Genomic DNA, 12,996 nt, shown 5'->3' on the forward strand with positions numbered 1-12,996 from the left:
TTTTTTTGTTAGGTTTTTTTTTTTTTTGCTTTGCCAGTCTGGGGCTTGGACTCAGGGCCTCAGCTCTATCCTTGGGCTTTCTCAAGGCTATACCACTTGAACCACAGCCCCAGTTCCGGCTTTTTCTATGTACGTGTTACAGAGGAATTGAACCCAGGTCTTTGTGCATGTGCCCCCCCCCCCCTTTTTTTTTTTTCCCTTTGCCAGTTCTGGGGCACTTGAACTCAGGGCTGGGCACTGTTTCTGAGCTGCTGCATTTTTTTTTTGTTTGTTTTTGTTTTTGGCCAGTCCTGTGGCTTGAACTCGGGGCCTCAGCACTGTCCTTGTGTTTTTTCAAGGCTAATGTTCTATCACTTGAGCCACAGCACTACTTCTAGCTTTTTCTGTGTATGTGGTATGAAGGAATCGACCCAGGGCTTTGCGCTTGCTAGGCAAACACTCTACTACTAGGCCACACTCCTGGCCCTCCTTGAGCTTCTTTTGCTCAAGGCTACTTCTACAACTTGAGCCACAGGGCCACTTCTGGCTTTTTTTGGTTATGTGGTACTAAGGAATCAAACCCAGGACTTTATGCATGCTAGGCAAGCATTCTAACATTAAGCCAAATCCCAAGCTGTTGTCAATTTTTTTGAACTCTGATTATGTTCTACTCAAATCGCCTCTCTGAATAGATTGCCCTGTCATTAATGTTCGTAAAGGCTATAAATCTTGCTTTGTAATCTAGGCTTCTGTTTACAATCCCTTGAGCTGCCTGCACAGTTAAAATTTTTATAATAGAGGCATTGTAAAATCCAGGTTTTTCTCAGTCATTATAGGCAATAATAATTATTCCTATAGCAATTTATATACCTGTAGCATTATTAATTGCTATATTATTAATATAGCAATGAATGCTATAAGTATATAGCATTAATAATAATATACCTATAGCATTATTAATTGCTATAGGTATATAAATACACACTATTATATATATTGATATTGGGTATTTGTTGTATTTACTGGTATTTGTTATACTGTAGAATTGATACTGGATATTTATTGTATTTAACTGTTAACTTGGGGTAAAATTGGTGAACTGCCTAATTCCCCCACGTGGTGTACCTCCCAAGACCAATAACTATTATACTCTGAATGAATGTAAACCATTGTCTCAAACTTCAGTGCGTGTTAGTTTATGTCAGTTTTTTTCTTACCAGAAAATTTCTTCTAGGATGTGTAGGACATCTGTTCACATCTGATTTGCTTCCTTTCAGCGCAATGCCTTTGCCAATGACACCATCCCTTCTGAGAGTTACATCAGTGCTGTGCAAGCTGCTCACTTGGGAACACTTTGTGGCCAAAGTCTGCCTCTGGCTGCGTCCCTGAAGCATACCCTCCTCTCTCTGGTTAGGCTGACTGGAGACCTGATTGTGTGAGTACTCCGCCCCTAGTCTGAGTGAGCTTTGCATCCATTTTCTTAAAGGATACACAGTCTTTAACGAAATGATGTTGCTTCTCTTCTGTCTTCCTTCAGCCAACAGAACCTGTTACTCCAAAGAATAAGCATTTAGCCAGAACAATTAAAAAAAAAACTCTTAGGTCTGAAGGACTACAGAGTACCAGCTGTTCTCTTTCTATGTAATATTTTTCAAGAAAGGACAATTTTTTTTTTTTTTTTTTTTTTGCCAGTCCTGGGCTTGAGCTCAGGGCCTGAGCACTGTCCTTGGACTTTCTCAAGACTCGCACTCTACCACTTGAGCCTCAGCACCATTTCCTGTTTTTGTCTATGTATGTGGTACCAAGGAATCGAACCCGGGTCTTTGTGCATGCTAGGCAAGCACTTTAACCACTAGGCCAAACTCCCGGCCCAGGACAGCTTGTTTTAAAACAGTACTATAATTTTTAGGTGTTTGGGCTTACATTTAACAGAGATGGTAACAGATTCCTTGATAACATTTTTTTTCTCCAGAATCATTGCAGTACTTAGGCTCTGTCATAAACATTAGGGCAGGCCACCAGAGGAACATTTGTTTTCTGTAAATAAGTCACAGGTAAAGCCATATATTGGGTTGCTTCCCTGATTCCTGATAGGTTCTTTTTTTTTTTTTCAGTTCTTTTTTGGTGATGTTGGGGCTTGAACTCAGAGCCTCATGCTCTCAGTTGGCTTTCTTATTCAAGGCTGGTACTCTGCCACTTGAGCTACACCTCTAGTTCTGGGTTTTTGGTGGTTAATTGGGGCTAAGAGTCTCATGAGATCTTATTTTTCTTCTCCCCAGACTGGCTTCAAAATGAGGTCCTTAGATCTTAGTCTCCTTAGTGGCTAGGATTATACCCATGAACTACCAGCACCCAGCTCAGATTCCTGATGGCTCTACTAGAAGACTCCCTAGTGGATTACTTGTTTTGTGTTTACTTATTCATTCAGTCTCTCTCTCTCTCTCTCCCTCTCTCCCTCCCTCCATCCCTCCCGCTCCCTTCTTCCCTCCCTCCCTTCCCCTTTCCCCCTTCCTCTCTTTACCTTTGTCTCCCTCCTCACTCCTTCTCATTCCTTCTCTCTTCCTTCTCCTTCTCTCCCTCTCTCCCTTTCTCCCTCTCTCTTTGTCTTTAAATATTATAAAACATAGATCATTAATTTGACACAGTAAATATCTTTTAGATGGAAATTATTTTTGCCTTTGATACAATGGTGGAAAAAACCCCATGAATTGTGTGGTTATATGTATACTGAAAGCAGCCATTAAGGGGAGAAAGAGTGAATAAAAACTTCCCCAGTTAATAACTGAATTACCCAATCCCCTGCCTTTTGTACTAGTTGGGATGAGTTTGTTCACTAACTTGGTCTCTCTGTTGAAGGTGGGCGGATGAGATGAACCCACCACAGGTCATTCGGACCCTGTTACCCCTTCTTTTGGAGTCAAGTACTGAGAGTGTTGCTGAGATCAGTAGCAACTCCCTGGAACGCATCCTAGGCCCCGCAGAGTCTGATGAGTTCCTGGCTCGTGTGTATGAGAAGCTGATCACTGGTTGTTACAACATTCTGGCCAATCATGCAGATCCCAACAGGTGAGCCTGAAGGAGGAGAGCAGTCAGGTTCCTGTGCCCAGCTGATGTGAGATGTATCAGCACCACCACAGTTAGCTCAAAGGTGGATAATGTGTGGTTAAAGTAGAAACTTCTATCACTCTTCCTTATTCTCTCTCACTTCTTCTTCTTTTTTTTTTTTGCCAGTCCTGGGCTTGAGCTCGGGGCCTGAGCACTGTCCTTGGACTTTCTCAAGGCTAGAACTCTACCACTTGAGTCTCAGCACCACTTCCAGCTTTTTCTATATATATGGTACCAAGGAATCGAACCCGGGTCTTCGTGCATGCTAGGCAAGCACCTTAACCACTAGGCCAAATTCCCAGCCCCTTTCTCACTTCTTCTCACTTCTTCTTAAGACAATTTCAACATATTTTATTATTTTACTTTTTTATGCATATTAAAGTACTTGGGTCATGGGGTAATGTTCATTCTCATTCACCCTCTGTTTATCACCCTCTTCCCTCCTGACACCCACCTTTAGCAGAGCTTGTTTTTCTTTGCTCTGTGTGTGTGTGTGTGTGTGTGTGTGTGTGTGTGTGTGTGTGTGCGCGCGCGCCAATGCCAATGCTGGGCTTTTGAGCTCAGGTCCTGAGTCCTTGGGTGTTCTCAAGGCTAGAGCTCTACCACTTGAGCCACAGCACCATTTTTGGCTTTTTTCTATGTATGTGATACCAAGGAATTGAACCTGGGTCTTTGTTTATGCTAGGCACGCACTCTACCAGTGGGACAAACTCTTGGCCCCTTTCGTGTCATTTTTTAAAGGGTGTATTAATCGTATCACAGGGCTTCATTCACCATGGTATCTCTAGTGTATTTGAATTAGGTTCACACTCCTTACTCCTCTCTCCTTTCCTATTATCCCCTGCCGTCTGTTGTCCAGTGCTTGCTTATGCCATCTTCATACCTAGGCACATTGTTCCATATTTTGATACTTTTTCCCCTTCTATCCTTTTCTCTTTTTCCCTCTTAACCCCTCATATTGTCTCATAGTTACAGTCATGTTCTGTGTGCATATGTATGTTAAATATACATATTGCATATGTGTGCTTTTTGAAAAAAATTTTGTTTTTTTAATTATAACAGTGATGTACTGAGGGGTTATAGTTACATAAGTCAGGTAACCGGATATTGCCTTTAAGGTCTAGTTAGAAACAAACTTTGCATTTTTAAAAGTCAATGTGAGGAAGACATAAACAGGTCTTACTATTGGTGGCTAATTTTTCTTTGGCCCTCAGTGGACTGGATGAGTCTATCTTGGAGGAATGTCTTCAATATTTGGAAAAGCAACTGGAAAGTAGCCAGGCCCGTAAAGCTATGGAGGAGTTCTTCTCAGACAGGTGAGTGGTATTGGGCTTTATTCAGTGTGAACATTTTGGGAATTCTTCCTGAAGCAGGGAGATGTGCGTGTTGACTCAGGTTTCTTTTTCAGAAATTGATGAAGGCCTATGTGGGTGCCTGTCCCTTGGAGAGGGCTTGAGTTAATTTCTGGCTTCTTGAAGTTAATGATTGGATTTCAGAACCACCTGTAGTTCTGCAATGGTCATAGTAGCCATTTCCCCTCAAAGGGGATAAGATTTTGAAGAAATAGAAATGGGTTCCTTTTATGTGAAGCTTAACGTGACTCTTCCATTTCTCCCTCTCGTCTGCAGTGGCGAACTTGTGCAGATCATGATGGCCACAGCCAATGAGAACCTTTCTGCTAAATTCTGTAACCGAGTCTTGAAATTCTTCACCAAACTCTTCCAGCTGAGTGAGTGACAGCTTTTAGTAATCTTCTTATGGGAACTTTGATGTCCAGCTAATGCTGTTCCTATCTTCTGCCTGAGTTTAACTGCAGCATGAAAATGCTAACATGTGGAGAGAATCCCTCAGAGAAAGTTTGGAAGGAACTTGGCATTCTTGAGGCCATTCCTTGTTTTCTGGCTTTTGCGGTGCCCTGTTCTTGCTTTCCCTAGTCCCTCTTCCTTGACTGTAGCTTTTGGTCTGTTCCTAGCTGAGAAGAGCCCTAACCCAAGCCTTCTGCATCTCTGCGGCTCATTGGCACAACTGGCTTGTGTGGAGCCTGCGCGCTTGCAGGCCTGGCTTACCCGGATGACTACATCACCCCCAAAAGATTCTGATCAGCTGGATATAATTCAGGAGAACCGGCAGCTGTTGCAGTTACTGACCACGTACATCGTTCGGGAAAACAGGTAGAGCAACTGCGTGCATGTCTGTGGTCTGTAACATTCTCATATGGAGAGCACTACAGCTGGCTTTCCTTCAGGCCCTGTACTTAGCATTTGCAGTGTTTTCATAGCGTCTTCTTCCCTCACCCCAGGAATTTAGAGTATCTCCTTGCTTATTTTCCATGGAAAGTCTTCTGGAGTAATGTAACCTCTTGTTTGGAACTGGAGTAAATGGTTGGTGCTCTTGGAGCACATGTCTGAAGCTGGGATTATGTTGAATATTTTTAAATCCTTTTTAATCTCCATTACAATTTTAAAATACATAAGAGTCAGATTCTCGTTGATTACCAATTTGTTCTTTCTTTTCTAACAGCCAAGTTGGAGAAGGTGTATGTGCTGTGCTTCTGGGCACCCTGACCCCCATGGCAACAGAGATGCTGGCCAATGGTGATGGGACTGGCTTCCCTGAACTCATGGTTGTGATGGCCACCCTGGCCAGTGCTGGTCAAGGTGCCGGCCACCTTCAGCTTCATAATGCTGCTGTGGACTGGCTGGGCAGATGGTAAGACGATGAGACTGGAGGAACCTATTCATAGACATCTCACTGTGTTGGAGAAGAGTAATGTAGGTTACTTCCTTTGTAGCTCAGAGTGAGTATGAAGGGAGCTTAAATCCCTACTTACTTTTATTGAGGAATAAGGTGGTAGCCAATTATTCTGTTCATTTGAGATTCCATTTTCATTATTTCCCTAGTAGAGTTTTCTGTTTGATATTCCCAAGAGAAGTCCTTGACAGAATATTGAATATCAATGGTAGTTCTAAGACCAGAATAATTCTAAGTTGTCTTATTGCCTATGAAACAATTTTCTAAGAATACTTCTGCATCAGAGCCCACATTGCCTCAAGGTTCATAAAGATGCTTTCTTTCTTTGGTGCCTCAGATGATTTTGTGTTTCCCTTCCTTTTTGTTTTCTTTGGGACAGCAAGAAATACCTGTCACAGAAGAATGTGGTTGAGAAACTGAATGCCAATGTAATGCATGGAAAGGTAAGAAAAGTGAGAATGACAGCAGTCAGGGAGCAGGGAAAGACCGTTCTTGTCTTTGTAGTCAGACACAGGTTTCTCCTTTCTGTGGCTTCTCTCCCTGGTTAGTCTGTAGAGATCGAAGCTGATAATGTCAATAATGACCTAGAAGTGTACAATGGCTAACTGTGCCATCTTTCAGGTGGCAAGAAGTGATCTTGGTGGTGAAACCATATGCAGCATAGCAACTTCTGCTACTCTTAGAGATACTGATGTGCTGTGGGAAAACTCTGTGGTCGTGCTTTTAATATGTGTACTCAGAATCAGTGTTACAGTGTTACAGCTCCACTCCAGATCATATAATTGCTCAGTGTGACTGCAGGTTTGGGGCTCTGTGCTGAGAAAACCAGAAGTCGGTTCAAGGAATTTCCATTGCTCACCTCCTGTGACCCTGGTATAGTGTTTAAAGGCAGAGAACTAGCCTCTGAGACTCTACAATATTTCTAACTTGTCTCTTCCCTGATTTCCTGCTAACTATGTTTTGTTTTATTTTAATGCTGTCTAGACCAATTAAGTTCTTACTGATTTGTTGGTGTGTGGACTCCCCCATCTTACCCTCCCCCCCCACACTTTTTTTTTGAGATATAGTCTCTTAATCCTGGTGCCTTCAGTCTCCTGAGTGCTGGGATTAGAGGTGTACAACAGCATACATGGGCTTTTTATCCATTGTCCTGTCCTACTGAAATGTCAGTACAGAGAAAGAATTTTAGAAATCAGAGTCTCTTGATCTCTGAAGATATTCCTTTCCTTCAACAATAATGTGAAACCTGATAATTGAGGACTTTTTCTAATGGGTAAAAATGCTAATGATAGGGGAAAATAGTAGCGAGAAACTCTTCATATTTGTAATCTGGCTTTTTAAAAAAAAAAAAAAATTTAGTCTCCTTTTGAGCTTGATTCTCCTGATTTCACTTCTACCCCGAAGTGAACATATTTCTTGCTGAAATATGACTTTGTAAAGAATTATCCTTGTACTTAAGAATGAATGAACATAGCACTAATGTTTGGGAACTAGATAATAAAATATGTGGCTTTGCTCTGTCTTTACATGATTTCTTTAATCTTGAATTTTATTGAAGAGCACTTACATAATAAAGTGGAGAACTAAAGTTTCTTTCGGATCTTCTCTTACAGCACGTGATAATCTTGGAATGCACATGCCATATTATGTCTTATTTGGCTGATGTCACAAATGCTCTAAGCCAGAGTAATGGTCAAGGACCAAGTCACCTGTCAGTAGATGGGGAAGAGCGAGCCATTGAGGTAGACTCAGACTGGGTGGAGGAGTTGGCAGTGGAAGAGGAAGATTCCCAGGCTGAGGACTCAGTAAGTATCCCCTAGGTTAACATTAGCATGCTAGTAAGCCTTTGGTTTCTTTGTAGGCCTCTTGCTTTCTTCTAGATCATACACCTCATGTGAAACTCACAGGTCTTTGTTTTTCTAGGCTCCAAGTTGTAAACCATAAACATCTAATGGGACTTTTTAGGGACCTTTTCAGTAATCACATGCCTTTCTTCTATCCAGAGTCACTTTTCCTGATCCAAGAGAGAGATGCATTAGAGATGAATTCTTGATAGGAATAGTGGGGATTCTCCTGCAGAATAGACATTAAGATTTATTTTTTCCTTCATCATAAAGCCTTAAAGTTTGCCCATGACATTGCAACAGATTTTTAGCCTATTTCCAATGGGATATTGAAGCAGGTGTTTTTGTGGGCACATAACTGGAATGATATATTAAAAAGATTTACTGTCTTTGAAGGATGAAGATTCTCTTTGCAATAAACTCTGCACTTTTACCATCACGCAGAAAGAATTCATGAACCAGCATTGGTAAGTCTTCCATTTATGTGAAGACTTGTTGGGCCTTGTTTGTTGGTCCTTCTGAGCTTATTAGCTGGTTCTTGTTCTTTTTAGGTACCATTGTCACACATGCAAAATGGTGGATGGAGTGGGTGTGTGCACAGTGTGCGCTAAGGTATGCCACAAGGACCATGAGATTTCGTATGCCAAATATGGATCTTTCTTCTGTGACTGTGGAGCCAAGGAGGATGGAAGCTGTTTGGTGAGATCCTTGGAACCTTCACTGAGCTCTAAAGGACAGCTTATTAGTAACATGAGCACACTTAGGCTAAACTAGAAAATTCCCTTGTCCCTTTCATGGTGCTAGTGTCTAGGGACAAAGTCTGCTGTTCCTGATGAATTGTATAATTGTGGCCTATGTGCCTGATTTACAATATTAGAACCAGCATGTTCCTTAAAGATCTTGAAGACAGTCTTTAAAGAAGTGTTTATGGTTTCAGGTGTGATATTGAAGGCCTGCTGTTATAAAAGGGCACCCAGTTTAGGTAATAGGTGAATACTATGAATTTAGTCTTTTGGATAAACATGTATATAGTTGGCCAGCTTCTCCTTTGACCTAAGTTTCTGGGCAGTATTTCTCCTTTCTCTCTCTCCCTTTTTTGGTTTTTTTGAGAAGTCTTCACAATGTAGCCCAGGCTGGTCTTAAAACTTGTGATCCAGCTGAGCGCTGGAGGCTCATGCCTGTAATCATAGCTACTTAAGTGGTTGAGATCTGAGGTTAGCGGTTCAAAGCCAGCTCAGGCAGAAAAGTCTGTGTGACTCTTATGTCCAACTAGGCACTAAAAAAACTGGGAGTGGTACTGTAGTCAAAGAGGTGGAGCATTAATTTTGAGTGAAAAAGCTCAGGGACTATGCCCAGGCCCTGAGTTCAAGCCCCATTTCTGACTGGGAAAAAGAAAAACAAAAAAACCCACCACTTATCCTCTTGCCTGAGCCTCCCAAGTGCTGGGGTTACAAATGTGAGCCACCAGACCTACCTCTTGGGCAATATTCACCTGATCCGATGGCAGTAATTCATGGACTCAATAACATTTCTATTCCTAGGCACTGGTAAAACGGACTCCAAGCAGTGGTATGAGCTCCACCATGAAGGAGTCTGCATTTCAGAGTGAGCCAAGAGTTTCAGAGAGTTCAGTGCGCCATGCCAGCACCTCGCCAGCTGACAAGGCCAAAGTCACCATTAGTGATGGAAAGGTCACTGATGAAGAGAAACCCAAGAAGAGCAGCCTATGCCGCACAGTGGAAGGTTGTCGAGAAGAGCTACAGAACCAGGTGGAGCTTACTTGTGGCTCCTAGTACAGTAGACAGAGTTTGTGTTAGAATCAGTTATGCACAAGGCTTCCCTGACAACTGCCTTTTCTGAGTTTGCCAGCCCTCAGCACAAAACCTCCTATCATGTGCTTTGATTTAGAGAATGATGGAGGAACATAGGGAATTAATGAGGGCAGGTGGAGGGTAAGGACTGTGTAATACCATAGCACATATTTTGTCTGGAGTTGCTAATTTACCTGGAATGCAGAAGAGGATTTGAATGGTTATTTTCTTGAATTTCTCTCCTGTATTGCATGGCAGAGAAGTTAGTATATCTGTTAGGAGCCTTGGGTGATGATGGTGTTGCTGTCAGACCTCTGGTTTGGAATGGTTGCTCTAGAGTTAGTAGCAGAGTAGCATAGACTATGGTGAGACCCAGGATTGTGGAGAGCATGATAGGATGGTGAGACCCTTTCTCTGGAAATAAGGAAATGATTCTGAAGGAGTTCCTGGCCAGATTATGAGGAGGACCCATTATTATTATCTTCGGTTTATTTTCTTTTTTTTTTCACTGTGTATTTCAATTTTTCTCAGGCCAATTTCTCCTTCGCTCCTCTCGTGTTAGACATGCTCAATTTCCTCATGGATGCCATTCAGACCAACTTCCAACAGGCTTCAGCTGTGGGGAGCAGCAGCCGGGCACAGCAGGCCCTCGGTGAGCTGCATACAGTGGACAAGGTGGTTGAGATGACAGACCAGTTGATGGTGAGTGTGGCAGGATCATGAAGTTTGAAGGATGGAAGTACTAGCATGCTGATTGGAATACCAGTGTATCCTGAATCCTCTGAAGAATGTACTTGGAAGACAGTTGTAGACACTTAGAAATTAGAACCTAAGATATGGTATCCTATGACCATAATGTAGACAACCAGCACATCAAGTGTGTCTGCCTACCCTTCCCCCCGTCTCGTGTTTGTTTGTTTGTTTGTTTTTTGTTTGTTTTTTGTTTGTTTTTTGCTAGTCCTGGGGCTTGAACTCAGGGCCTGAACGCTGTCCTTGGCCTTTTTCAAGGCTGGAGCTCTGCTACTTGGGCTAGAGCTCTGCCACTTGAGCCACAGCACCACTTCCAGCCTTTTCTATGTATGAGGTATCAAGGAATTAAACCTGGGTCTTTGTGCATGCTAGGCAAGCACTCTACCACTGGCCCAAACTCCTGGTCTCTCAAGTGTGTCTTTGAAAAAAAGAATCCAGTTTCATTTTGACCCACCCAGAAAATGTGCTTTTTGGTTCACATGAATATGTGAATCCTTCAGGTGTGTGGATACCTCCATTTCAGGACCTTATACTTAGGAATTTCTTTCCTTTTTTTTTTTTTTTTCCCCCTGGGACAGTTGGGCTTGAATTCAGGGCATGGATGCTATCTTTGAGGTTTTTCACTCAAGGTTAGCACTCTACTTCTTTGAGCCACGGCTCCACTTCTGGTTTTCTAGTGGTTAATTAGAGGTAAAGAGTCATGGATTTTTCTTGCCTGGGCTGGCTTCAAACCATGACCCTCAGATTTTAGCCTCCCGATAAACTAGGAAATTATTCTTTATATAAAATAGAAAACCTCTTCATTGTATCTGCTTTTCTAGGATTTGAGTGAAAAAGCTCAGGGACTGTGCCCAGGCCCTGAGTTCAAGCCCCATGACTGACTGGGAAGAAAAAGAAAAAGAAAAACACCTCCTGTCCTCTTACAAAGATTATGTAATACCATAGCACATGTTTTGTCTGGAGTTTCTTAAACTCCTTGATAAAGACAGTATTCCTTTAGTTAATATGACATTGATGTAAGATATTAGTCATTATCCATGTTCAAAGCAGTTGTTTGGCACTGCATATAGCACCTTTTTTTAGGGTGTCTTTCCCCAAAAACATCTGTGGGCAGTGGAGTAAGGTGCAAGGCACACACTGCGCCCAAGAGCTTTTTTTTTTTTTTTTTTGCCAGTCCTAGGCTTCAGTTCAGGGCCTGAGCACTGTCCTGGGACTTTCTCGAGGCTAGAGATCTGCCACTTGAGCCTCAGCACCACTTCCAGCTTTTTTCTATGTATGTGGTACCGAGGAATCGAACCTGGGTCTTAGTGCATGCAAGGCAAGCACTCTTTCACTAAACCAAACTCCCAGCCCCCCAAGGGCTTATTTATCTCACAGGTGGCTTTTGTTACTGAAGAAATAATATTTACTCAGAAATGCCCACAAATCTTGCTGTTATACTAAAATGGAATCTGTTTTAGAGAAGTGGCTTTAAGATTTGTAGAGAATGAAAATAAAACTAAAAAATACTGAAGTAGGATTGTATAGAGCTTCAGACCAAATTTTGCCAGGTTAGACCAACAAGAAAAAATTCCATCTATCATAATTTTTTTTTTTGCCAGTCCTGGGCTTGAACTCAGGGCCTGGGCATTGTCCCAAAGCTTATTTTGCACAGGGCTAGCAGTCAACCACTTGAACCACAGTACCACTTCAGTCTTTTTCTGTTTATGTGATACTGAGGAATGGAACCCAGGGTTTTATGCATGCTAGGCAAGTACTCTTACCACTGAGCCACGTTCCCCTCCTTTACATTGCTTTTGAATAACTAAATTGTGCAGTGTTGGATTTATGTGACCTTACTCAGTCATCCTTGTTTATTACTTGTAATTTCTCTACTTCTGTTGTGCTAGGTTCCCACCTTAGGCTCCCAGGAAGGAGCCTTTGAGAATGTACGGATGAATTACAGTGGAGATCAAGGCCAGACTATACGGCAGCTAATCAGCGCTCATGTGCTCAGGCGGGTAGCCATGTGTGTTCTCTCTTCCCCCCATGGTCGCCGCCAGCATTTGGCGGTCAGCCATGAGAAGGGCAAGGTGGGTCCTCTAGTCCTTTTCTCTCTCATTTTCCATTGTCTGTCATAAATGTTAAATAGAACAGAGAGATGATCATGCTCACATCTGCCTCCAGTGGAGAGGTTTCACTGGATCTCAAGTGTTTAGGGACTGAATGTCCTGAATGTTTCCACCTGAGACTGATATTAGGAAACTGCCATATGAAACATCATTCATGTCCTAGGAGAAGGCAGTGACAAGTACTTGTCCACAGCATAGCTCCCAATCTCACCTCTACTGGCCCATCTGGAGGCACAAGCTGAGAAGCAAAAACCCTCAGGTCATGATCTAGTCGTCTTAATGGTTCTTCTTGGCCTCTGATGACATGAGACATTTGTGTTTTACAGAATGAGTAGTTAGAAGAATGTAGGTATCTTAACTTTTGCTTTTTAATAATTTCAAAAAGCATCTCATAAGTTGGAAAGTGCCAGTGGTACATAGGAATTAGCTTTTGTGAAATCAGTCATTTGTTCTGCTCTTACTAGAAGAAGAAAACAAAAGATATGTCTTTGTCCTAAAGGGTAATAACTCATCTAGATGTTTCCTAGGAGATACACGAGAAGAGATTGTGAGCTAACATCCCTATTTAAAGGCATTTTTTTTTTTTTTTTGGCCAGTCTTGGGCTTGGGCTCAGGGCCTGAGCACTGTCCTTGGACTTCCTCAAG

The 12,996-nt window shown here is 42.3% G+C and overlaps 1 protein-coding gene across 4 annotated transcripts in view; it reads left to right on the plus strand.

Annotated features, from left to right (window-relative positions):
- Positions 1-12,996, plus strand: part of Ubr4 (ubiquitin protein ligase E3 component n-recognin 4) — a 129,448-nt gene that overhangs the window by 40,343 nt on the left and 76,109 nt on the right. For all 4 annotated transcript variants that reach the window (XM_090335707.1, XM_090335709.1, XM_090335708.1 and 1 more), the window contains exons 28-40: positions 1,257-1,414; positions 2,836-3,045; positions 4,299-4,400; positions 4,713-4,813; positions 5,057-5,255; positions 5,605-5,793; positions 6,215-6,278; positions 7,449-7,640; positions 8,076-8,146; positions 8,231-8,378; positions 9,221-9,448; positions 10,022-10,192; positions 12,130-12,312. In XM_090335707.1, coding sequence (XP_090191833.1) covers positions 1,257-1,414; positions 2,836-3,045; positions 4,299-4,400; positions 4,713-4,813; positions 5,057-5,255; positions 5,605-5,793; positions 6,215-6,278; positions 7,449-7,640; positions 8,076-8,146; positions 8,231-8,378; positions 9,221-9,448; positions 10,022-10,192; positions 12,130-12,312 — 2,016 coding nt within the window. The remainder of the gene's footprint in view (positions 1-1,256; positions 1,415-2,835; positions 3,046-4,298; positions 4,401-4,712; positions 4,814-5,056; positions 5,256-5,604; positions 5,794-6,214; positions 6,279-7,448; positions 7,641-8,075; positions 8,147-8,230; positions 8,379-9,220; positions 9,449-10,021; positions 10,193-12,129; positions 12,313-12,996) is intronic.

The sequence above is a fragment of the Megascapheus bottae genome, chromosome 6, assembly GCF_031878675.1.
Source record: "Megascapheus bottae isolate mThoBot1 chromosome 6, mThoBot2.hap1, whole genome shotgun sequence".
NCBI lineage: Eukaryota > Metazoa > Chordata > Mammalia > Rodentia > Geomyidae > Megascapheus > Megascapheus bottae.